General features: G+C 38.0%; 1 protein-coding gene and 1 pseudogene across 14 annotated transcripts in view; one reads left to right on the forward strand and one right to left on the reverse strand.

Annotated features, from left to right (window-relative positions):
* Positions 1–1,068: 1,068 nt before the first annotated feature.
* LOC121475165 lies at positions 1,069–1,218 on the reverse strand (annotated as a pseudogene).
* Positions 1,219–6,228: 5,010 nt separating this feature from the next.
* PPP1R9A (protein phosphatase 1 regulatory subunit 9A) overlaps positions 6,229–27,112 on the forward strand; it is a 315,876-nt gene continuing 294,992 nt past the window's right edge. For 13 of the 14 annotated variants that reach the window (XM_041728258.1, XM_041728260.1, XM_041728266.1 and 10 more), the window contains exons 1-3: positions 6,229–6,688; positions 7,376–7,581; positions 8,879–10,499. In XM_041728258.1, the coding sequence (XP_041584192.1) occupies positions 9,105–10,499 (1,395 nt within the window). In that variant the 5' untranslated portion in view covers positions 6,229–6,688; positions 7,376–7,581; positions 8,879–9,104. Of the gene's footprint in view, positions 6,689–6,999; positions 7,125–7,375; positions 7,582–8,878; positions 10,500–27,112 lie in introns of those variants that run through there. The other variant, XM_041728259.1, reaches the window with a different exon arrangement.

The following is a 27,112-nucleotide window of genomic DNA, read 5'->3' on the forward strand; positions in this document are numbered from 1 at the left end:
TTGTTATTCAAAAATTTCATAGAAGCGATCAGAAAGGTTTCAGTGAGGTGATGATTATGTACAAATATTTTGGAAACTGTGTCTGTATGTAAATATGTAAGTTTCTGGGTCAGCACTCATCCGAGAGTATCTCAGTGTCAGTTTTAAGCTTAGTGTTAGATTTTTGAAGGTGCATTTGCTTTCAGAAAATAAAGCTACATCACATAATAAATGACTATTTATTTATGCATCTAAATGCCTCATTTGGCCTTGGTCCAACTCTTCTCTGAACGAGCATGTGGTAGTCTATCATTTGGTTGTATATAGCTGGCTTTGCATAATCTCTGAGGCTCTTAAGATGAGCTCAACTTATGAATTTGCAAAAATATGTATACTTTGCTAAATTATAGCACAGGGTACTTAAATACATGTAATTTATTATATGAAAATTATTCAGGTTTCACAAAATCATGTCAGAGTAGCTTGTTAAATTTGAGAGCAAAGCAAAAATTCTTTAAAAATCCACAAAATTCAGTTTCTTTCCATTTCAAGCTACAACAGCCCAAATTTACATTCCTGACAAAGATGGTGTCTTGTTTTTGCTTTGTTGTAACTGTAATGTTTAACTCCCTTCTAAAATTTTAATTAATACCAGCTCAATTTCATCTCCCACTAAGTGTTTGTTTCTATTCTCAGTATCATAAAATATGAATTTTATTTTCTTTGAGGATCTAGCTAGGTATTAGGCAGTTTTCAACTGTTTGCTGTACTGTTTCTGTATGTACAAAATAAATAAGATATTTATTTATTCTTGTTTTTCAGTTTTTGCCATAATTGAATATGGGAAATAAATAGCATCTTGTCTTTTTTTGCATGGACATATATCACGTTGGTGTCCATGGCTTTCTTTAAAAGGGAATAAACACTTGGCTTGTAAGGTAGAGAATTATTAATGTAGTATTTTTCCTCAATTAAACACAGATCAAGAGTAGGATTAGGATACAAGATTTTCTAGACTAACTGGTTTAACTTATACAAATATATTTTTATAAAACTACAATCTCACGATTTCAGTTTGAAAGTTTTTTTTTCTTCTAAGAATATCAAGAAAGCCCAGAAAGTATGTGATCTATCTACACATTTAGTATCTAATCAAAGACACTAGTTCAGTTTTCAATTAGCAATAATCGTGCCTCAGATAAACCTCATTGGCTTCAATACTGCCACTTGTGCAAAGCTCTAAGACACTAGTTCAGTGAGGGAGTCTGTCGTGGCTTAATCAAGAAACTAACGCTAAGGCCCCCAACACTTCCAAATACAGTTACAATACTGGATATCGTCCTCGGACATGAACAGGAGCGTTGGTTGCTCTAGATCTACCCTCTGATTAGGATACGTACTTATTCATTACTCATCCAATTCAAAAATTTAATGATGTAGAAACATGTAAGGCATAAGGATATATTTTCAAACTTCGTGTTAAAATAATGGTAGTTGATAAAAGTCTATGCCTGACATCAGGATTATAGCTAAGAACCTATGGAAAATGTACTAATAACTCAGAGCAATTTTTTTATTTTTGTTTTTTAAAATTTATTTGAAAAAAAATTTGAGAGAATCAGAGAGAGCATGAGGTGGAGGGGCAGAGGGATAAGGAGAGGAGACTGTGGTGAGGGCAGAGCAGGACTTAGGGTTTGATCCCATGATGTGGTGAGGGCAGAGCAGGACTTAGGGTTTGATCTCCTTAGGAGAGGAGACTGTGGTGAGGGCAGAGCAGGACTTAGGGTTGGATCCCATGATCCATGAGGACTTAGCTTAAACCAAGAGTTGGTGGCTCAACCCACTATGCCACCCAGGTGCCCTTTATTATTTCTAAATGCAGATAATCACATCCCTAAGTTAAATACTAGAGTTTTGTTCGTTTGTCTTTAAGTAGGCTCCATGCCCAGCATGAAGCCCAACACAGGGCTTGAACTCACGACCCTGAGATACAGACCTGAGCTGAGATCAAGAGTCAGATGCTTAACTGATGAGCCAACCAGGCACCTCCAAATACCTAAGTTTTAAAAAAATGTAGTTTATAAAAACTTGGATTTTATACCAAGTGGAACTATAATGAACCTCTTCAAAGTTTAGTTCTGTTACTTGAACTAGACTGGAAATGGAAATAAAATCAGAGAAATTTCTTGTTTAATTGTAGACAAACAGGGGTTTGTCTATTTAATAATTAATTCACCAAGGCCAGTGCCATGGGATAGAGAAGCTACTGACATACCTTTGCTATTCTTTGATTCCTTTCTCCATATTTTCACAATGAAGAGTGTTTTGGACAGCTATTTCCTCCAACAGTGGTGTGCAAAGAGGACCCATGCTATCACATTGCTTGAGAAATAGGTTTAGCATTTCTAAGATTAAATAATAGTGAATATGAATCTCAGTAAAATGTTTTCAATTTGAATCTCAATTTGACACTTTGCTAACTGTTCTTTCAGTGAAGGATTACCATACCTCTCCCATTTTGTTTCTGTCTTGAAATATAAAATTATTCTGAAGCAGAGTAGACAACATGTCAATCCCAAAAATGCCGGAGTTCAGGTGCACCGTGTGGGTGGAGAATTGGCAGGTAGAGTACCACCACCAGAATCCTTCTGCCAGAGGGGCTAATCTGCTGAAAGTAAAATGTGCTTCTGTAGAAACAGATAAATACCTCACACTTGTTTTTAAACATGTAATTTATACCATTATAAAACTGAAAACTGAGAAGAATAGTTATAGCAGCTATTGTTTCAAGCTTAGATGCAGTGACAGTAATGAAAACATCATACTAATGTCTAGTCCAATAAAACTCTTGGTTTACTGTGTTTTGTGTAGGCAACCAAATAAAGTACAAATAGGGAAAAAAGAGAAGATGTATCACTTTGGCCTAAACACACTGTAAATCTACTGTGCTTTATTTGTAGAGCTAAGAAATTAATAACAACTTTAAAAAATGACTTCAGGAATCCTAAGAAGTTCTATAGTTTATTACTTCCAAATAAAAGTAAATGCTCAAACCTATCATGAACCTACCTTTTGGCTGAAAAGCCAAGACACTGGATGTATTTTAGGATGAGAAATGGATCAAGATGATGGTATAAATTTTCAGTGGCATGCCCAAGCCATGAATGTAGGTAGAAAGCAATGCTGAATCATTATCAATTTATTTGGGCAGAAATGACACCTTCTAGATTAGAAAATGTTTATTGATTTAAACTTAATTTTATAGTTAGTAACATGAAATCAGACAAATCATAGAGATCTCTGATGTATTCTGAATGTAAGCCCGGGGACTTTTTCATTATTTCACAGAAATATATTTCACCTCTACAATGGAGTGTGTGTGAAATACCAAAAGACTAAAATACTGTAAGACAGACTTAAATTTTTACCCTTAAGTAGGGATGGTTATTTTAAAGGATGGACCTTTAGGATACCTGAATACCAACATTCAAATCGGAAGGAGACAGCACACTCTGATATTTGCAAATGTGAAATAAGCAGTTATAAATACACTTTTGGTAAACAAGTTGCTTCATTCCTATCAACACATTTTTCTTATTAGTATTGCTAAAGAAACATAGCAGTGAAATATCCTTTTATGCTAAAGCTATGTGTAAACTTACTTATACAAATTGCTGTTCCATTACTTTGTCTATCCCATAAAGAGATTATTTCAGAGACCTTTAGCTTTGTTCTATTCTATTCTGTCCATGAACTTCTGTTAACATACAATCAGCCAAGTGCCTTTCTGCATTAAATATGGTGTGATAGGCAGTCTTCAGGCTTAGCTTAGTTAACATTACCTAGTCTAAAAAATTGATTAGGCTTGATTTAGGTTTAATTTTATAGCTTACCCAGTATTTCACTTACACGCATAAATAACAATTCTTTGACTAGTTATTCAGAATATCCATTATGAGAACTTTAAAAATATATTGAGAAAAACCCATAAAAAACATAGAATACATTTTGTACTTTTTTTTAAACAAAGATTTTATTTATTTTAGAAAGACAGAGTATACTCCGGCACGCGTGAATAGGGAGGGGCAGAAGGAGGAAGAGGACCTAGAGAAAGAATCTGAAGCTGATTCTGCATGGAGCGTGGACCCCGATATGGGCCTCAATTCCAGGATTGGGAGATCATGACCTGAGCCAAAATCAAGAGTCTGCTGCTCAAGCAGCTGAGCTACCCAGATGTTTCTACATTTCGCAATTTTTATCGACTAATCTTATGGTCCCTTTTTTTTTTTTTTTTTTTTTTTTTTTTTTTTTTTTTACTAATCATGGTTACAAAGGAACTAAGAATAGCAGTACACAATATTCTCCAGGATTCATGAAAGAAATCATATGTGAGCATCACTCCTCCCCAATGCATTGCACTTTGTATACCATGCATGTTAATACTAAATATCACCTTTTATACCCTAACATGCTCCAGCCCCTTTCCAATTGGAACATATGACCTTGAATCCCCAATATATTAATGCTCTATTAAACTAAGTTTCAACCCTGATAAAGTCAATATACCTTTTTTAATTCATGGAAATGCAAACGTTGTCTAGGATAGCACTATCCAAAAGAAATATCTATGATGGAAATGTTCTGTATCTACACTGTCCTATAGGGTAGCCAGTAACCACTTGTAGCTACTGAGTCCTTCAAGTGTGGCTAGTGGGACTAAAGACTGAATTTTTAATTATATTTAATTCTAAGTAATTTAAATAGCTGCATGTATTGGGTTAGTAGATCGTTCTAAAGGTGTTAGAAGAGGAAAGTAGATTATGGGCAATCAGGCAATCTTAAAATTATCAGCATTAGGTTTTATTTTTTTTTTTTATTTTATTTTTTTTTATTTTTTTATTTATTTTTTTTTTTTAGCATTAGGTTTTAAAAAAAAAAACCTCCGTCATTCATTCCTTCGGTATTAATTTTTCCAGAAGGTTCACATAAAAAAAGAAAGAAAAAGAAACCCAAGCAACCAAATTCTTTAGGCTGCTTTTTTGTATGAATCATCTTTTTTGCAAAGAGGTGTAAGACTGATTTTATTGCCAACTCTGCCCCCTCCTACAGACAGAACTCAGTGATTAGGTTCTTGCATTTATTTAGGTTATTCTCCTGAAAAACATGGTTCCATACTGCAAATAAATGACAGGAACTTTTCCACTAAATTATCCCAGACAGCACAAATGTTCTTTCCAAAAGTGGAGACTGGAACCACAGCCCCCTCACATTGCCTGCTACATCTGTTTATGCTTATAGAAGTGACATCCACTTTGTAGACAGAGAATGCCAATTTTTTGGGAAAGCACCCAGAATTTGGTGAGACTTGAAGAAAAAATTTTACTGTTCAAAATTAAAAGATACATAGAATTGAGTAACTACAAAGGCCTTTTGAAATTAAAATAGAAGAGATTTTGCTCCCAGAGTACAGATTCTGTATACAGACTTGCTGGAATTCATATCCAACTATGATCATTTACTAGTTGATAAAGCTCTGGTTAAGCTACAAAACCTAAACCTCAAGTTTTCCCATCTGGTAAATGCAGATAATAATAGATCTGTTGGGAAAACTTGTGTAAGACTTTGAGATGGACAAGTATCACTCTGTGTCCTTTCAGTGGAAGTCTGGATGTTATCAACAGGACTCTCTCTTGTTTTTTTTTTTTTTTTTTTTGGGTCTACAGTAGTCTGAACCTTTGACAAGGCCATTTTCCTATTTTATAGGCTGTAGAAACTTAGGGTAATGTAAATGTTCTTATCTACAGAAATGCAAAATTACTTTGTTTTCTTTTATTTAGAAATACTATTACTTCCCTGTAGAACAGATAATCCAAAACATTACATTTTTATGCCTTAGACAATCTTAGCCAGTTTTGCCTCTTTCCGGATTGCCCCTAAGTTCTGCTTTCCGCCTGCACCCTTGTTTGAATGGGTTCTAACATCTTACGGTTCCGTCTCTAATTAATGAGTCGAAGGACATACCTGCCACATTTTTCATTTCATATTTCTATGGCTTTTTTTTTTTTTTTTTGCCTTCTTGAAAAATTATCCTTTTAGTCCTTTGTACCCTGAGAAGTCTTCGGGAGGATCGGCTTGAAGATCTACACTGACCGTCCTGATGAGTGGGCTATTTTGCCGCAGGGCTGTGACACTTCCGGTACCTTTTTGGGGAGGGGGTGGGGAGGAAGGGGGCCTGGGCAGTGTGAAGGGGGGAAGGGTGGGGGGTCTGGAAAACTCTACCCTGACGCGGAAGTCAGAAGACCTCCTCCTCCTCCTCCTCCTCCTCTCGGTGGAGGCTTAAGGTCAAGGTGGGTGTCAGGCGGGGCACGGCCTAGCTGGAGGCCTTGGGGCCTGCGGCGCAGCCTGGGGTTCTGGACGCCCCGGGGTCATGAAGTTCACTGCAGACTGGGGGGGGGGGGGCGAGCCGGCCGACAGCCCCGCCTCCGCCGAGCCGACCCCCTGAGCAGGGAGGCGGCGGCCCCGGGAGGGCAGGCCCGGCCCCAGGCCCGGGAGGCCCCTCGCCCGCGGCCGCGGGGGGTGGGGCGGCCTCGCCTCGGGCCGGTGCTTCTCGCCCTCGGTTGGCCGCCAGAGGCTCCCTCTCTCTCCCTCTCCCGGGATTTTGCTGCCGGGCTCCCTCTCTGCGGCCCTAGAGTTAATCCCATCAGCCGAGGTGAGGCACCTGTTACCCTGGGCCTTCCTCGCCCCCGCGGCCTCGCCCCCACGACACCCGGCTCCCCCGCGGCCCCGGCGGCCCGGCGCGGGCGCCCGCACGTGGGCCGAGCCCCCGGGCGCCGGGCCCCCCGCGCCAGGCCCTTCCGAGGGCGCGAGCGCGTCGCGGCCCGGGCCGCCGCCCGCAATGGCGTGGCGGAGCGCAGCGCGCCTCCCGGGGCCGCCCGCCGCGGGCTGGGCGCGCGTGGGGGCCGCGGCGCGCGTGGAAGCGGCCGCCGCAGCCGCCCCCCGCGCTGCGCCGTGAGCGGCGGGCGGAGGGGCGCGGAGCCGGCCGGCGCCGACAGAGCCGCGGCCGCCGCGGGGCGGGGGGCGCCTCCGAGGCGGGGGTGGGAGCCGCGGCCGCCCGACCCTCCCCGCCGGCGGCGGCTCCCGCTCGGGTAAGGGGGAGGCTGTGCGCGGGGCGACGAGGCGGGGAGGGTGGAGATGAAGAGGGGGAAATCGGGATGTACAAAGGCTGAGTTGCAGGCTGGGTGGGGGTGGGCTGTGGCGGGGAGCGGTAGGTGCAGGATCGGAGGCATTATCAGTGGGATCTATTGTTTCCTGGCACACTGGGAGGAAAAACAAAGGGATTTATTATCATCACCCCGTAATTTTTTTTTTCTTTTTTTTTTTTTTTGAATGTGGCCAGGGAGCTCGGCTCTCCCCGTGCCACACTGGGATCCGCCTGGCAGCCGCCGGGAGCCGCAGCCACTGTGTTAGGACTTCAGGTGCTTCCTGGCACAAAGCTAGACTGCGACCTCCTACCAGAGCGCTGGCGTCACCTGCTCTCCCGGCCCTGCCCCGGGGCCGAGGGATTGCGTCCCGAACCAGGCTTGGGAACCGGCTGCCTCTCAAGTTGGTGTTATTTATGTTTGTCTTTTGTGAGGGCAGGTTTCGAGTCCCCCCCCCTCCCCTCCTGGCGGCCCCATCTCCCCCGCCCCCGCCCCCTCGGGTTCGAATTGGCTGGGGAGGGAGTGGGGTGTATGTGCAGGGGGGAGGGGAGGGCGTGTAAGGCTTAAAAACAAATGTCAGGGTACAAGGAGGTTGTCGATGCTTTACCAAAAAAGAAAAAGAAAAAAAAAAAAAAAAAAAAGAAAGGCACCACACTCTCAAGCCTTTCTTGTTTGTCTGCATGGGCCATGCATGCGTGCTGGGCCAGAAGCCGAGTTTGGAGGCGGTTTCAGGGAAAGTGTGTGCTTCCTCAGCTGATTGTGCATGAGGGTGATCTGGCTCGGCCTAATACCAAAAGACGAATCTAAAGCAAAAACAAAATGAAAAATCTTTAGAACTACATTGTCTGCGCCTCAGCAGATCTCGAAGGATTTGATTACTGGCATAATTGGTACAAAATCCAGCTGTGGGCTAGTGGAGACCAGCAAGCATGCATTGCGTTGCATTTTGAGCTTGTCCTAAGTTAGAGGCCAGTAGGAGTAAACAAATCAGGACTCTGAAAAGAGGTTTCGTGTTATAGTTGCTCTCTGATCATCACGTTCTCCTGCATTTATTCCCGTGATGTTCTGCATCTCACTGTATAATTGATAGCATCCACATTTAGGAAACTTCCAAATATTAGATGTAACTCCAGTTAGCGTGAAACTTATTTTCATTTGAGAACTTTCTTCTGCTTGCTTTGGTCTGAAATGTACTAACGTTGCTTTGGGGATGCTATAAATGAGAATGTTGGACCAGAGAGAGTGAAATAAGCCTCTGTGAGCATATTCTGGACTTTGGAAACAGATTCCAAACTTTTAATTGGACTTCTACAGAAAGAATAAATTCTACCTGATGTGGAGCATCCCAAGTTGAAATTCATTTTTTTCCGAACAGGTTGATGAACTGATGGTTTAAGATCATTCACAAAAGCAACAGAAACTTAGGCTAAAGTAGTGTACTTATATGTAAGTTATGTGTTGTGTTAGTGCGTGATTTCTGTAGGGATCTCCACATTGTGTTTGAAACATGTTTGCTACCAAAGACCAATCAGAGGTGTAACTTTTAAATTCTTGGCTTTTAAATTCCCATTTCATTCAGTGATTTTTTTTTCTTTCTGTTTGACGTATGGCTTAGCCATTTTGAAAAGTGTATTATTAGTTGACTAAACTTAAATTCAAATAAGTAAATGAATTTAGAAATTCATTCTTTTCTATTACAGATGAACCTCTAGTCTTGCTTTGAAAAAGCCATTTTGTGTAACTCTTGACTGAATAATTTCCTAATACACCTGTTGGGAGGATCACTGATACAGTATGCCATTTGAGAGGTACTTTTTCTTGATCAAATACTGGTGATTAGAGAAGAGAGGTGTTTTGTTTTTTTGTTTTTTGTTTTTTGTTTTTTCTGATCATTATGAACATCGGCTTTTCACCCCTGAAGTAAAAATGTTGAAAACCGAGTCTTCAGGTGAACGAACCACTCTCAGAAGTGCCTCTCCTCACAGGAATGCATACAGAACTGAGTTCCAGGCACTGAAAAGTACCTTTGACAAACCCAAGTCAGATGGGGAGCAAAAAACAAAAGAAGGTGAGGGCTCCCAGCAGAGCAGGGGGAGGAAATATGGCTCCAATGTCAACAGAATCAAAAATCTATTTATGCAGATGGGTATGGAACCCAGTGAAAATGCCGCAGTCGTTGCCAAAACAAGGGGGAAAGGTGGACCTTCATCTCCACAGAGAAGAATGAGGCCCAAAGAATTTCTGGAAAAAACAGATGGCTCGGTTGTTAAGTTGGAGTCCTCTGTTTCAGAACGAATTAGTAGATTTGACACGTTGTACGATGGCCCTTCCTATTCTAAGTTCACAGAAACTCGGAAGATGTTTGAGAGAAGCGTGCACGAATCAGGACAAAACAACCGCTATTCCCCAAAGAAAGAGAAAGCTGGAGGTAGTGAACCTCAGGATGAGTGGGGTGGTTCGAAGTCCAACAGAGGCAGTACCGATTCCTTGGATAGCCTTAGCTCTCGGACAGAGGCTGTCTCCCCAACTGTGAGTCAACTGAGTGCAGTGTTCGAGAACACCGATTCCCCCAGTGCCATCGTTTCTGAGAAGGCTGAGAACAGTGAATACTCAGTGACTGGACATTATCCTCTGAACCTACCATCTGTTACTGTTACAAATCTTGATACCTTTGGTCACCTTAAGGATTCTAATTCTTGGTCTCCTCCAAGCAAACTCAGTGATGATGCAGAGGATGCTCAGAAGAGTCATACAACTCCAGTCCCAGAAGTGGCTCTGAAAAGTACCTCTCCAGCCTCGATGCCAAGTGAAGAGACACAGCAGAGAAAGGAAGCCGAGGACTCCACATCTAACCAAGAGACTCCTGACAGAGGTGACAGAGACATTCCTGAAGAGCCTCGTGCTGAACATAAGGCAATGCCAGAGTCTGAAATCCCTTCACCACAGAATGAACCTTTAGGAGACGCTGAGGCTAATTTAGTTGGGAGTGAGGCAGCAATGCATCAGAAGAAAGAACTTGCAGGTGGTGATTTTACCTCTGCTGATGCTTCTGGATCCAGTGGTGGAAAAGAAGGACCTGAAGATTCAGATCATTTTGAGAGTTCCCATGTTTACATGCACAGTGACTACAATGTATATAGGGTAAGATCCAGGTATAATTCAGACTGGGGAGAGACAGGCACTGAACAGGATGAGCAGGAAGATAGTGATGAAAACAATTACTATCAACCTGATATGGAATACTCGGAAATTGTTGGATTGCCAGAAGAAGAAGACATCCCAGCAAATAGGAAAATTAAGTTTAGTAGTGCTCCGATTAAGGTAAGTATGTTTTCTCAGTTTGTTTTTGAAGTGTTTTTTTTTTTTCTTTTTCTTTTTTTCTTTTTCTTTTTTTTAAGTATTTGGGCCTAAATGTATGTAGAATAGATTTGACAACTATAAGGAATTCCCGGTTGTTGATATACACATGTCAGGTGATTTTAAAAGTTTGGGAGATGTCCACATATTTCCTGATAGGCTTTCTGTTTGCTTAAAACAGTATTGACTAACAGTAAAGTTGAAGAAGTTTGGAGATTGTGAGATACATTCCAATGGACTGGAGTATGAATAATATGAACACTGAAAACCAGGAGTGTTAGTTTGAAATGGAATTACCTCTTTAACCAGTTTTACCTAAAAGTGCCCATAAGTAATAAAATTTTCTGAATCTGAACCCTCTAGGATATGAGGCATAATGTACAATGAGAGAGTTATGATGACCTTGGAATAACAGTCTTCATTTACTTGCTTAAAAAAATCTGAGTTATCTCTTACTTAAGTGTAAGTGGATTGTGAGGAATGTTGAAACTTATTATAATTCTTTTGTGTGTGTGTGTGTGTGTGTGTGTGTGTGCTGCTACTTAGTAGTGAAAGTTTGATTCGTGGAAATATATTAGCGGACTTAAATACTTTAATTGGAAAGCTATGACTGTAAGTAGCTTTGAGTTCAGAATTTGTAATGTAGCCCCAAAATGAAATTTTGTGAAAGGAAATTAAATTGATTTGTCATTCATGTATATGTTTTTACCTCTTAAAAGCTGGATAAATGCCAGTTGAATTCAGATGCTCTATTCTAATGACTTCACTGAGTTAACATTTGGTATAGAAGAAATAGCACAATGTACATCAGTAGCGGGTGGTGAGACATTATTAGCTGATAATGGCAGGAGGGGCAGGAGGTGATGGGTTGAGTATCACAATCTCCTGGAGTGTTTTTTCACTGTGTACTTACCCACCAGCCTTCGTCCTGAGATTCTGGTGTGCCCTCCTAGGGGAATCTGAAGGGTTGTGGTGATAGAATGTGTAGCTTGAAACCACTATCTAGGGACTCCTCGCTTGTCCAGTGTGTATATATGATAGATTTGTAATTGGATGTGGTTATCTTTTGAAAGAATCTGAAATCACTGTCTATTCTTATTTCCATCTTTTAAAACTTCCGTATAAGGGCTGTAAGATAAAATTTACAAAGCAAAGAGAAATTTGATTTTGCTTTAATTATGAAACACTATTTTGAAATGAAGTAATAATCTATGAAATTATTTATAGGTGTTAGGGGGCAAACTTTTCATTTCGTTAGCGTAAGACAAAAGTTCTGGATCAGAATGGGCCATGCCAAATTACACTATGTTTAAAATAACTAGAGGTGTGAGTGTGGTTTCTGTGTAAGCTAAGTTTCTTTGCTGTGCTTTCCCACTTTCCTTTGTGAAACTCTCCCCTCCACCTTTCCTCCTACACCCCCCCACCCCCAATTCTAGGCTCTCTCTTTAGAGGTGTCTTTCCCTCAGGCCTTTCCAGGAGCTCCTAAATTTCACCATGCATGTTCCCTTCCCAAGTACTTTCCTTTGAACATCATCTTTCTGCCCCTTAGGAAGAAAGCAATAAGATTAAATTGTTTCACACTGAGCAAGGCAGGAATAACTGAAATGAACTCTTCAAGGAGTTTGTTAAAACCAGTGACTAACTCCCAAATGGGGGATAGCAGACTATGAAAATTTATCAAGTAGAACACTACCCACTCAACCAAATGGGGCACCAGCCTTATATTTGGGTCCTGTGCTGCACAAAACGTAACGCACAGGAATAGGTTTAATGCATTTTAAAGGATTTCTCATTGAAATGTGGCTGTTCCCATATGAACAAGCCAGGTTTTGGGTATGATATTCTGAAATTCAAGTGATATTTTTTCTACTATGGCTCATAACAAAAAGCATTTTGCCTCTTAATTTTCATACAATAAACTGTACTTCACATAACATAGAATGAAATAGATTATATATATATATATATATATATATATATATATATATATATAACATAGATCAAGCATAAGGTTAGTGAAGCAAAGATAATGCACTGGGTTTTAGTGGGCAGTTAACAGTACTAGTTGGAGTGGATTAAGTTTGCAAACAGAAGATTCATTCTTAGCTCTTTGTAATGAATAAGACAATTACTCTTTCTTGTTGTTCTCATTGTTTAACATGTAAGTGGATTCACTTGGAAATTTTGAGAGCTACTTTTCTCCTGGTAGTGGTGATGGTAGTGTTTAGATTATTCTTCAATTAAGATTTTTGCCTCAGAGGGTGATAATAATGAAATTCAACATGTATTTATTGAAGGCTTCTTATTATGTGTCTATTCTCATGCTGTTAGGTGTGGAAGACACACAAGTCTATAATGTTACCTCTTTCCTATGTGAGCTGGTGGAGTCAGTTCTTAAACACTTGGTATTTCAAACCCATGTAACACAGTCTGAAAACCTGTCTTGAAATGTTTAATGTCCTATAAGGACTGTAACTGTTGTTGGCTGTACTAAATGCATGGTGTGAACAGGATTTGATAGACCATTTGAAAGGGAGTACGCTGAGCCATTCCCTATGTATGTTTCCTTATTCTTTTTGTAAAGATTCACTTATGGAATGGGAGATTATGATTTCCAACCTAAATCTTTTCTTTTGAAATTTGAACATACTCCCTCTTTTAGCAACAATAGGTGACATATTCTTTACAGAACTGACCTTTAGAACTTTTACATTCTTTTCCTGATATTCTCATCTTATTCTTAACTAGAGTAAATATTCTCGATACTTTTAGACTTTTGTTTTACATCTTGTTTATGATCTCTGTGTGTGTGATCGTGTCCTCAGTTTTTATTTCAGTTCTTCTACAGATGTTTTAAATAGATGCTTTTCTAAGATGTCTTAAATCTGGACCTAGAAAAGTATTAAAATAATGGCTGATCTTTCCTGTGTAGCATATTGCTTATACATAATTGTTGGTGACATTTAGAAATGGATTATTTCTTAATGGATAGGCTGATGGGTTTCACAGTGTTGTGGAAAATTAGAATGGGATTGATTAATAATGGAAAACATAAGATTCAAGTTTGAGATGGGGAATGAGAGAGTGTTATGAACCATGCTAATGTGGAATTATGCCTTCATTGTCAAGAATTTCTCAAAACCAACAGATTGAATTAATTACATTTGCCTTAAATAAATGCAAGATAGAAAGGGTGACATTTTTCATTATTTTTTTCTATTAATTCAGAACATTTACTGAGCCCTTACTATGTGTCAGGACAATGCAATATACAATAAAAGTAATAAATACATAAAATGACTGGAGCTGATCAGGTCAGCGACTGCTAGTAGGTGGGGAGTGGATAGCCCATTAACAATGCTTCTCAGGCTATTCTGCTAAAATGTTCTTGGATGATCTTTCTAAAGTCACTGCAACCTTTTTAAGGCAGTAATAACCCTTTCTCGGTTTCTGGTAGCCTTATGTCCTTTGGATAGGTGTTCTTGAAACATAACATAGATGAAAAAAGGTATTATTCTAATTCCCAGCAAGACAGAGATTATAGGGTTAACGTTAAGATGTATTGTGCTGTACTCTTCTGAATGTTTTCTCAAACTGTATAGGGCTTTACAGAGCTGGGGTTCAAAAGAGAATCACCAAGGGCAGCAGTGCTTCTCTAAATCTTACATGATACTTGTTGAAAGTGGGTCCCTTAGCATTCTCTTTCTCTTTTGGGGCTCTGAGTTGGTACACAAGACCTTTTATTCAAGATGATGTTCAGAGTATCATTCTGAGATCCAAATTTCTGACATTCTGCTTCTTTAGATTAAACTTTAATATGCTTATAAATCACTTGGGGATCTTTTAAAATGAAGACTTGTGATTCCGTAGGTATTTTGGGGGAATCACCTTGATGTGATAGTTAGCCTCCAAGAAAGTTAGCCTTTCTATGTGATAGAAAGCCTACCAGCTTTCCCAGGGGTTATGGAATAGACAGGCTCAGCAACCAAATTAAATGTTCAAATCACACTATTTATCAAATTAGTTTAAAACACACAGCCAGAAGCAAGAGGAAAGCCATGGGGTAAGTTAACACACCTAAGGTGCAAAGCTTGGAAGGACCACACCACCTGGGCCCAGGTACACAATATTCTTATGTCCCGACCCTCTCCCTCTTTCACATCATCTTTCCGATTGAGGGTGTGGTAATGAGGACTGGAGTTGAGTTTTGAGCAAGGGCTCCACATACTAATAATACCCTAGACTGATGATACATATTTGTTGTATCGAAGAGAGAGGGTACAAGTAGTACATACAAGTGTAGCTTTGCCAGTTTTGCTGAGTTGTATCTGTGTTTCTTGGGTAAAGTACCTGCAGAGTCTGGAATAAGACCAGCCTGGGGCGTCCTTGGTGGGTGGCTGATATGGAGATGGTATATATGTCAGTCCAGAGATGGTATGATGATGACTTAGTCTTTCCACCCCTTTTTTTTTTTTTTTTAACAAGTGAACCTCTTGTTTGTTCCAGCTTATTTTCTAGTTTAAAATATCTTAGAGCTTATTAAATTACCTATTTTTAACACATCTTAAGAACTTTGCCTTCATTTCAGAAGCTTATGAGCCCTTATTATGTATATCTAATTGAGCCTCAGAATGTTGCCTTTACCTCATAAGCTATTAGTTTACTTACCATCAGTGACCACTACTTCTTATGAGTTTTATCCAGCTCATTTGTTTCCTTGACTTTCATAATAGAACTTAATATTCTTGAATAATATAGCAAATTCACAAAACAGGTGAGATTGTGCATTCCTAAAAAAAGATCTCAAGTGGGTGCTGAGGCTGCTGGTCAACAGATCGCTCTTTGGAATATGTGAAGTACAGTTTTCTGGCTTCAGAAAAGAGCTGGTTACAAAATGTGTGGGAAGCTTGTTTGACACGTTTGCTTTCCAGATCAGTCTGCTGTAGCTGGTTGTGTGGAATAGTGTTCTTTGAAGCTGATACAGGTGTAAAGTTGTAACGTGCATGATGGTTCTGGATACAGGAATGTATTGATTTCTAAATTCATCAAAGGTTTGGGTCATTAAAGTGTCACATCCTAGACTCTTGTGTTAGACCACATAAGAGTTTTATACAAGAGTATAAGTTTTTAGTTATAAAAGAACAGGAGGAAGTAGTTCTTGATAGACTCAGAAATTCAATTTCTTTCATTTTTTGAAAGCCTAAATTAATAAACTAAGGAAAGTATAAGGATAGTTGTCTTATATGGTATGTTTTTATTTGGATAACTTTGATGCCCTAACATTTAAATTGGACTGCCTTTAAAATTTTGGTGTCTTGGAACCTATGGTTTATAACTAGGTAAATATATAAAATATTTTAATGTACTATAATACACATTTAATATACAAATATTTTAATATACCCCTCTTCTAATATTGAGTGTTTATACTGATACCCCTTCCCTATTTCACTAAACACGGTCATTTGGTATTCAAAAAGAGGTTCTTTTCTACAGCAAACTATTACAGATGTTTGTTGGCATTTATTTGTGGTAGAAAGATTTAGTTTTTTATGTTTTGTATCATCCGTAATATTTTGTCTTCCCCTCTAAACTTCCCCACAAAAGACATTAGTTATTGGGTTAATGGATTTTAAAGGGAAGAGGCTGAATTTAGGGGAAGATAACTTTCTATTATGTTATCCATACTTTGTTTACCTTGTTAACCCACTTTCATGCCCATCAATTGTAATCTGATTTAAATCTCATCTGCATTAGATTTTTTTGGTCACATCTTACTTCTTCGCCACTCCAGGACTAAAAAGGTTTTGGAATTCTCTAGAGCAATATGGTTAGATATGGGATAATTTCTGCATAAACAAAGCAAGCATTGGTATATTAAACTCTGAATATAATTTCTTGGTGTGTGCTGTTACTTAATTTACTTAATATTCTTAATATTCTGTGTTCTTCCCTTTTGGATCTATTTCATTTTTGTTCTTTTGCTTCATTATATTCTACAGTTCTCAATTTGAATGGGAAGAGATGATTCATATTTTTTCTTCCTGGTCACTTAAAAATTTTTCCCAGTTCTCGTTTCTTCATTTTGGTTTGTGACAGAAACTGAAAGATGAAAAATCCTTCAAGGTAATCTAGTGTAATTTCCCCCTCATTCCAGTTAGCTCTTCAATAGCACAATGCTGACAGATGATCATTCGGCTTCTGCTTTAATAATTCCACCTTTGGGAAGTTTATTATTTTGCAAGGTGGAAGGAAAGTTAGGAGGAGGGACACCCTATTGTGTGTGCATGTGCATGTGTGTGTGTGTGTGTGTGTGTAATTGTACAGCATTGTGAATGTACTTATTTCCACTTATTTTTAATTTGCAATTTTTTATTGAGATAAAATTCAAATAACACAAAATTCACCATATAGTTCGATGGTTTTCAGTATTTTCACAGTATTGTGTAACCATCACTGCTATCTAATTCTAGAACATTGCCATCACCCTAGAAAGAAACCCTGTGCCTATTAGCAGTCACTCCCAATTCCCCTTCTTCCTGTATCCTCTGGCAAACACTAATCTACTTTCTCTATGAATTTACTTCTTCTGGACATTTCATATAAATGGAATCAGGGGTATGCGTTTTGAAAGGAATATAAAAGACACGAGTGTGACTGGCAAGATGTTAAAATTTAAGATTCCCTGAGGACAGCAGACTATATAGGAAAGTCGAAAGAGCAGTCAAAAGAATTTTCTGGGTGCTGACACAGGCTAAAGATCCAAGTGGCGAGGTGTGGGAGCAACAGATGCTGTCTGCCCCTTATGCAGTTTCATGGAGAGGAAAACAAACAAACAAACAAACAAACAAACAAAGCTAAGGAGACAGCATCCAGGAGGGGTTGGGGGTATTTGTAAACTGAGGAAGTATGGTTGACTGTGGTGAAGAGAGTGGTTGGAATAAGTCCCTTGCATGGGACACTGCACTTCTCTGCATGTAACCTGAAGTTGCTACTGCTGGAGCCTAAGTGTCTGCTTCAGCATGGAGTACCATAAAGGCACCAGGGGCACTAATGCTGATCTCATGTGTACATTGCTCTTACAACAAGGGACTCTTGTCCCTTTCTGATAATCTGATGAGTTTATTTCCATCCTACTGCTCTTACCTTGTGGCTTTCATTATTCTTTTATGTTGACCTAGATTATTCGTAGACAAACTTCACTCTTTGTATTTAAAATTCTCTTAATTCTTCAATATTTTAATACAGGTTTCATATGCCATACTTGCTATTATCTGTAATGTAACCGTTTATGAGATGAGTAATGTGGGGCTGGCATTCATTTAGTTTATTGCATGGTATTTACTGGAGCTTAGTATATATATTGCTGTTAAATGTTATTAACTGGTAATGAAAGTAACACCAAGAGTGACGTGGCATTCTGTAAACTTGACAAATGGCCTCTTGAGGCATTGGCTTTCTTATTTGTAATGGAGGCTGTCTTACTTGTAAAAGATGCCTTCTTAGCTTTATCGTCCTGTGACTCTCTGATAATCTCTCGAAGATATTTGTGCAATAAGTGCCACTATCATAAATATCTGTGCTATTATTTCAAAGGGAAATGGACATCTTTTGTTGCAATATGGAAATTAATTATGTTAATTGCCTTGAGAATGTTATTTATGCTATAGATTATAGTAAAAGCTTTAAAATGATTAAATTTTAAGTCCAAGGGAGTGTATTTTTATAGAGTGGCTTTTAGAGCAACTCAACTTTTGGAAGTATGGATTGAACTATATATTAAACACCCTGCGAAGGAACCTAAGAATAAAGAAATGTTTTGTAATATAGTTGCTGACATATTAATTGCTTCACTCACTTCTGTTCTGGAAATAGCTTCATAGCACAGTTCAACATGATGGAGATATTGATATTTTTTTTGCAAAATTTCAAATTTTTTAGTCTAACTTGCTCTCTCTCACGCATCTGTTCTTATAAAAAGGACAGTGAATCAGGCAGAGTATAAAGATATCTGGAAATTTTATATTTCAGGAGGAGGAAAGTTTTGTTCTTCACAATCTATTTTCAGAGGGATTTAAGAAAAGCATTTATACAGTTAAAACTTTCTGCCATTTATTGATGTATCAGGAAAAGTGGTTTCAGATGAAATGGCTCATAGACCTGTTAGTCTCCTCTCTTTTTTAAGTCAGGTAATGAGTTTTATTTTGGGGGAAAGCTGATCCTCCAAGGTATTTTCTGTACCAGCTGAAATACAGTGGTCTAGATAGGAACACATAGTGGTTGGCAAGGGTCAAAAAGAGAAAGAGTCATGATTATGGAGGTTCCTTTCCAGGACTGACCAGGTGAGAGGCTTCCAGAGTAGCTATTTGTGGAATTTCCCCCATGATTCTTTCGGACTGGCATAACTCTGAGAAACAGAGTGACTCTGTGTCTTGGGTCTGTCAATGTGCAGTGAGGTGGACCCTTCTCTTTCATCTACTGAAGAGCTGTCCTCCAAAAAATTACTCTTTACTTCTAGTCCTCTTTCAAAAGTATGTCAGGACAGAGTTCCATGGAGGGTACATTCATGCTGGAGAATTTGTCTAATCTTGAATATAAGGATTTTAAATAGTCCTCAAAGTCATAGGTACCTGTTCAGGGTTTGGAAGAGTTTTCCTTTCACTGTAAGGGACCTCAGTTGAGGAGAGAGAAAAGCAGGTTTATTGGTTCGTATTTAAGGTCCACTTGTGAGTCAATGTGGTATTGACGGGTTCTTTTACCAACCCCTTGTTTCAGACAAAACAGATATGCAAAGTTGTCTCATAAAGAAAGAAAAAGACATAAATTCACACTTTATGCTTTGGATCAACTGATATACACACGTATATTTTTAAAAGAACCCATTCTTCAGAGGGGGTGGCTAAAGTTACTATAGGGTCTTTGATTATCATCTTGTGCACCTATACATAAAATGTATTTATTTTTAGAAGATTCTTCTATAAGTAGAATAGTAAAATGCAGTAATTTATGTTGTGTATGAGTTTTTATATAATATACTATGCCCAGAGCATCCATTTTTCTCTGGAAATTTTAAGATTGGGCACTAAACATTAAAACAAACACAAAAACAAGCCTTATGAAGAACAAAAACTGGATCAGAAATGAAAATCTACAATACAATAGGGAAAGCAGAGTACAAGAATGATGATAACATGGAGCAAGTCTTCATTGACTTTTGACATATGCGCATAATGCTATGTTAGCATTAAAAAGGAATTAACCCTATATCATTTTTTGTTCAGGATCTAGAATTATCTATGATTATTTAGGATAGATTTCTAAAAATAAAACTATTGGCTAAAATATTTTAAATCTATTCATACATACTGCCTGAATTATTATTTAGGAAAGTCGTATTAATTTATAACTAGTATTGCATTGGAATGGTTTTCTCACAATCCCTACAACAATAACTTGGTGTTATTTGTATGCTTTACAGTTTTCAGTTTGGCGAGTAAAAAATGTCTTTCATAATTTCTGTGATTTATGTTGATTTATTGATGCTGTTAAATGTTTTCCTGTGTTTATAGGCCTTTTTTGGGTATGAGTTCTGAGTGTTGTTTTTATGATCAATGTGTTTTTTTGGTCAATGATTTTTGGTAGGAAGTACATCAGAATTGTTATTTGTCTTGGTAGAAAGTTAAAAGAACTGACAGGCCTAATAATAGTCATAATAATTCAAAATAATGTCATAATAATTCATTATGATATATGCATAAAGGGTAATAGGATAAATCGATTATAGATCACGTTTTCTAAAATTTTAAAGATGAGGACTATTGCTATACCCGATATACCACAGGGTAAAAAGATTGGATAAGTACTTAACATGCATTTTTATCACAATTTTATTTTTAGTGTATGTGTGTTTGTACCTAGAACAAATATTGAAGGCACATATGTCAGAATGTTAACTATGGTAATTCCTGGGTGGAGAGAATAAAGGTGATGTTTAAAAAATTTTTAAATATTTTTCTAGAGTTACTAAATATTCTACAATGAGCATGTGTTAGTGCTTTAATTATATGTAAAAAAAAAGGTGGTGGGAACACAATTGGAATGATCAGTAATAACAAGAAGTTGACAAAAACATTTTTTCATATTGTCCAAGATTCAAATAATTAATTTTTTATATTATTTTCATTGGAGATTATGTCACAGAAAAATTTTGAAGAGTATGAATCTATGGAACACTGAAGGAAGTATTGGTTTAAGAGGATGGGTGAACTTTTGACAGTTGAATTCATTAAGTGCAAGACTTTTTAAGTCTTGGTAAAATTAATCCCATGTTTGTGGTTAAGCTTGTGAATATTATGGAGGGATAACCTTTCAGTGTATTTTAAATTTCGATATATTTGCATAGATGTTAGGTGTTAGATATTTTCCTTGAGTTGCTAGTGTACGTGTGATATCCTAACCTGTAACCTTAGTATGCTTTTAAAAACTGAGCATAGGGGCTCCTGGTGGCTCAGTGGTTGAGCGGCTGCCTTTGGCTCAGGTCATGATGCTTGGGTCCTGGGATCGAGTCCTGTATCGGGCTCCCTGCAGGGAGCCTGCTTCTGCCACTGCCTAGGTCTCTGCCTCTGTCTGTGTCTCTCATGGATAAATAAATAATAAAATCTTAGGGAAAAAAACCCAGCATATACTGTGGATCTGAAGAAAAAAATATTTTAATGAATAAGTCTTACTAAGAATAATAAATATTTGTTTTTAAAAAGCCTAACAATTCTCCCACATGTCTTTCTTTTTGATCTGTTAAATTCTTGAGCCTCAACAGATTCTCTCTCAGAAGTTGAGAGAATAGAGATGTCAAGTGTAGTATCTTGATTATATGTAATCCTATGAAAACATTTGCATGCTCTCAGTGAAAAACAGGATTTTGAATTCTAGGACTCCACAGTGTCCTTTTGAATATGTTTCCTGTTACAAAACACCAGCCAATATGTAGTTTCCTGTTGTTCTTAACAAAAGTTTTAGCTGAAAATATTCATTTGATGTATGATTAGACTATATGGTAGTATATACTATTTTGGGTTAGGGTCAAAGGGTTAGTTGCTTTCATGCATCGGATAGTGTTCCACCTTTAAAAAGCTTTGGTTGATAATGCTAGAGCATAGAAATGATAAGAAAAACATTTTTGTTGAGTGGCAGAGTTTTTTGAAATTAGAAGTTTAAAATATTGCTTCTGGCCTAATTAGATCAACTGATAAATCTTACAATTTTAAGCAATTCTGGTATTTTATAAGCTCTGGTAAAGTCTTAATTAAATTGCCTTACTGGTGCTGAGTTACCATTTTTAATTAGGTGTACTTAAACCTTACCACATACAATATGGCTAACAAATTCTATTTTGTTGAAAATTGATTTTATAGTAGTAATACCCATGATTAATTATGTATAATTTTGAGGATTACTTAAGGAAAAAAGGCAACATTCTTACAACTAACTTTGAGCTGAAACTCTTGTTTCTCTCTTGGAGATTCTGACGCTTGTAGAATTTTTATGTTGCTGGTTCCTTCTCTGAATAATGAGTTCTGTGAATAGTATTTTTAAGGAACTAAACAGCTCTCAGGAGATGCCCCATTTGCAGATATAGCAATCAGAAGTTTAAGTGTGAAGTTACTTGGTTTTGGCTCTCATATTGTTTTGTGTAATTCTTACCCTTAATACAGAAAGGAACCATTGATTAAGTAGGGTTGATTCCTCTCACTGGAGAATGGTGGAAATAGACTATAAATATTAATATGAAATATTTTTCTCCCTCAAGTTTTTATTTAAATTTGTCAGTTAACATACAGTATAACATTAATTTCAGGTGTAGAATTTAGTGATTCAGCACTTATATACAATACCGGTGCTCATCCCAAGTTAATGTGAAATACTTTTGAAGGTGTCTTTTTTTTTTTCCATTGTATTTAATTGTTGTATTTAATTGTTAAGTAGTATTACTAATCAGGGTTCTTCAGAGAAACGGAACCAATAGATGAGTATGTGTGTGGGGGTAGTGGAGAGAGAGAGAGAGGCAGAAAAAGAGAGATAGAGAAACAGAGACAGGGAGAGATTTATTTAAGGACTTGGCCCACATGGTTATGAAGGCTGGCGAGTCCAAGATCAGCCCAAGGGTGGGCTGGCGAGTCCAAGATCAGCCCAAGGCTGGGCGGTCTTTTGCTCAATTCAGGTGTTCAGCTGATTGTATGAGGCCCATCCATGTTTTTGAGGGCAGGCTCCTTTGATTTAAATGTTAAACTCATTCAAAAATACCTTCCCAGAAACATCCCGAATAATGTTTGGCCAAGTATCTGGGCATCACAGTTCAGCCAAGTTGACACATAAAATTAACTCTCTCAGTCAGATTTTCTTACTTGGTTATACCTCTGAAGCTGTTTCACAAAAACAAAAACGAAAACAAAAACAACTTTCAGTTTTTTCTCCACATATCTTAGTGGAGTTGTTCTGCTTTGTCTTAGAAAACTTGCTCACGGAGTTCTCTTGGGGCAGTTTGTAGTAGCAGTAGGAGGAGGAGTGGGGAGATCACATGGTTTGGAATCATACTGGATTCAGATCCTGCTGACACAGGATCTACTTAATAAAGTTTGTTGATACTTTGAAGGCAGGGACTTTGTTTCGTGGTTTGGTCTCCGGGACTTTCACTCTGCCTGGCTCATAGTAGGTCTACAGTCAGTGTAGTAGTCTTTAATATCCTTCACCCATGCTCCCTCCCCACATCTGCAGATCCAAACTGGAATGATGGTGATAATATTTGTACATGTATAATGATTGTATAATTTATATTCATAAGTGAAAATCCTTCAAGTTAGCAGTTAGAAATGAAGCCTGAGTGATTCCATTACAGATTGTAATCTTTTCTGGCCCCTGCTCTGGCTAGCTGAAGCTGTTATGCTCTTTCATTTGGGGAATCTCAATCTATTGCCCTGTAAGATAATGACAGTTTATAACTAACCAGAAACAGTCTTTAAAGTATGGTTGCTGGAGATATAGCCACAAGGGTTGAAGGAGCAGAGTATTCTTTTTGCCTTAACTTTATTTCTGCTTTGAGTGATCAACCGAGCTTGTAATTGCAAAAAATGTAAAAATTGAGGCTCCAGACGAAAGTTGTAAAGCTACTTAGAAATTGCAGTAACTTGCCACAACTTTGGTAAATTGTGTATATGAATTTATTTGTATTCTTACATGAAAATTGAAAATTTAGTTAAAGAAGGCAATTGAATTATTTCTTACCATTAGTCTCTTCCCCACCTTTTTTTTTTCCTAACCTGAATATTAAAATATAGTTTCTTTTGTACTTTTCTGTGATTAGAGAAGAAAGAAATACTTTTTGGGGGGATAATTTCTGTCCCCCATCCTCTTGATAATTGATTTTAGAAATGTCTTTGATTTTAATTCTAGACATAAGTTATAATTTTGTAATTATTTTGGTAGTCAGTTATCTCATTCTCTAATCAGGCAGGCTCTTGCTGAGTATGACTTGTTTATCCAGAAAACAGTTTTCCATTTTTCTCTGTGATTTGTAAGTAATTAGTAATAAACTGCATAGGAACAAATAATCCAGGGTTTTAAATCATATTTTTTGTCTGTATGTTTTGTGCATGAATTATATTATCTAGGAGAAGTCTGACAGTTGTTATTAGGCTAAAATATGAAATGGCTTTGCTAGTTTATGTAAATTTGTTTAGGTACAAAATGTATGTCATTTTCCCCAGGCAGAAAAAGCTTTTAATGGCACTCTAAGAAAGAGAATTACTAAGCTATTTTCTGCATTTTTCTTTTTAAATAAGAATACTGTAACTTTTGGGGGTTTATGTACGTTTCTGGTGACACAAAAAAAGTGTTCTGTAAAAAAAATCACCTTTTTGGTGGTAGTGATGTTGGTAAAAATATGTGACAGTATACTATGTTCATGATATTTGAATGAATTGAGCTAGTATGTCGACTACTGTTACGTACTGTAGGTTCTGCTGATGATATTTTTGAGATTAATATGTTTATAACATTCTGTAATTACTGTCTGGGTGTTAGTCAAGGTTGATAGATCACTTATGATTCAGGTGTTTATAAATAACTGGTTATGCTACAGTCATTTAGAGAAGGGTTGTCTTCTAATTGGTAGCAGTCTACAAACATTACTGAGTACTTAGTATGTGTTGAACATTGGGCTTTGATGTGTGGATATTAAATAAGACAAGCCCTTGCTTCTCAAAAAATGTATAGTCTTTTTAAAAAAAAATATTTTGGGATCCCTGGGTGGCGCAGCGGTTTGGCGCCTGCCTTTGGCCCAGGGCGCGATCCTGGAGACCCGGGATCGAATCCCACATCAGGCTCCCGGTGCATGGAGCCTGCTTCTCCCTCTGCCTGTGTCTCTGCCTCTCTCTCTCTCTCTCTGTGACTATCATAAATAAATAAAAATTTAAAAAAAAAAATATTTTATTTATTTATTCATGAGAGACACAGAAAGAGAGGCAGAGACTCAGGAAGAGGGAGAAGCAGGCTCCCTGCAAGGAGCCCAATGTGGGACTCAGTCCTGGATCCCAGGATCATGCCCTGAGCCGAAGGCAGATGCTCAACTGCTGAGCCACCCAAGGGTCCTGAAAAATGTATAGTCTTGACAAGGAGATAGAGAATAAAACATTTATGAATAGTGCATTAAGTTCCATGATATAGTTATATTCATTAGGTGACCATTTGTGATTTATTGGCCAAACTGTGACTGTCTCCAGAATAAAACAGGGGTGAATAATAATTACATATATTTGTTTTTTTTTTGTTTTTTTTTAATTACATATATTTGAGAAACCAGAAAATCTGAGTATGTGTATGTGTTTAATTTATTTATTTTTAAAAAAGAGCAAATACCATTGCTTAGTCTTCTTTATATCCCACAGTGTCTAGGGTGACCATATGAGTTACTGCCAAACTGAGACACTTTCTGATAGTGAAAAGACTGCTGTTAATACTTAGTCTGCAACAACGGGCATAAGCTAGGACTGATCGAGGGCAGCCAGTACACAAGGTTCCCTGTATATAAAAGGATGCAGAGGTGTCCCATTAGGACACCTAGGAGGAGGGGACTCGGTAGGAGGAGGGGACTCATCAGGCAGGAGTTCTTAGAGGAAATGGTACTTGAGACTTTAAAAATGATTCAGAGTTAATTAGGTAGAGAAGTGGGACATCCTAAGGCCAGGAAAGGCACATTTAAGGTAACTAAATACACCGAACAACTGGAGGAACAGCAGGGGTTTTCATATGTGTGTGTACAGTTTGTGTGTGTGTGTGTGTGTGTGTGTGTGTGTGTGTGTAGTCTAAGAATGTAAGTAGGTAATACTTCAAAGACAACTTGAATACTATGGGCTTGGAATTAGATGCAAACTATGTATGGGAAGTCACTGAAGAATTTAAAGGGATAGTTGACCTCACCATTTTGTTATAGTGCCTCCTTCTTATATGTTGCTGGTTCTGGAAAGCTGGAGGAACTCCCATCAGTTCTCCATTCTTTCTCTTTCATTCTGCCTGTTCTTTCAGTAGACATGTGTCTTAGATGCTTAGATTCTAAACTCATTTTTTGCTTGTTTCTTATCTTTCTCGATGTGTACTTAATTGAATGTTATGTATATTGATGAAATATGAGTGTTAAATGTTTTTTCTATAAAAATCTAAGTTGAAATCTTCAGTAAGATCTGATAAGGAGGTCACCTAAAAATCTTGCTGTTGAATTAAATGAGGATAATGTGGATTCATAAAACTGTTTGAACAAATATCTAAACTGATACATTACTCTAGTTATTTTTCAAGTGTCTTTAAGTTTTTGGTCCACTTTAAGAAAGTCACACTGCCCATCGTATCTGGTGCATAATGCTGATTATTGATCTGCAGATGTCAACTCAAAGCAAAGGCTCTGGCCTGATAACCAGAGATCAGCGAATGAATGTGTTTTTAAATGTCTTCTGTCATTATAGACCTGATAAAATATAAAGCAGTTTTTATGATTCCATACCTTAACTGCTTTTTCTCAATTAATTGACAAATTCTTAGTCCAAATTGCTTCCACTAAGAGAGCATCTTCTTGTAAAGAATGTCTGCTTTAAGCTAGGGCTAAGCTAATTGCCTAATTACATATTGGAACATATTCTTTTTCAAAGAGCCTGCATTCCAGTGGGAGAGATGGACAGGGAAAGTCAACAGTTATAATGCAGTGAGAGATGCACTGTGGTAGAGGTGTGCGCAGGACACTGAGTGCAGAGAAAGGCCACCTGGGTTCTGGATATAAGTTACGAGAAGCTTCTGGGAGAATATGATGCTCTAGCTAAGTTTCAAAGGTTTAGTAAGTGTTTGCAGAGAAAGGGGATAGTGTGCAAGGTAGTAGGAAGCCACAGAGCAAAGAAAAAAACACATGATCTGTTGCAGATCTTTTTTTTTTTAAAGATTTTATTTATTCATGAGAGACACACAGAGAGAAACAGAGACATAGGCAGAGAGAGAAGCAGACTCCCTGCGGGGATCCTGATGTGGGACTTGATCCCAGG

The sequence above is a fragment of the Vulpes lagopus genome, chromosome 13 (genome assembly GCF_018345385.1).
Source record: "Vulpes lagopus strain Blue_001 chromosome 13, ASM1834538v1, whole genome shotgun sequence".
Lineage (NCBI taxonomy): Eukaryota > Metazoa > Chordata > Mammalia > Carnivora > Canidae > Vulpes > Vulpes lagopus.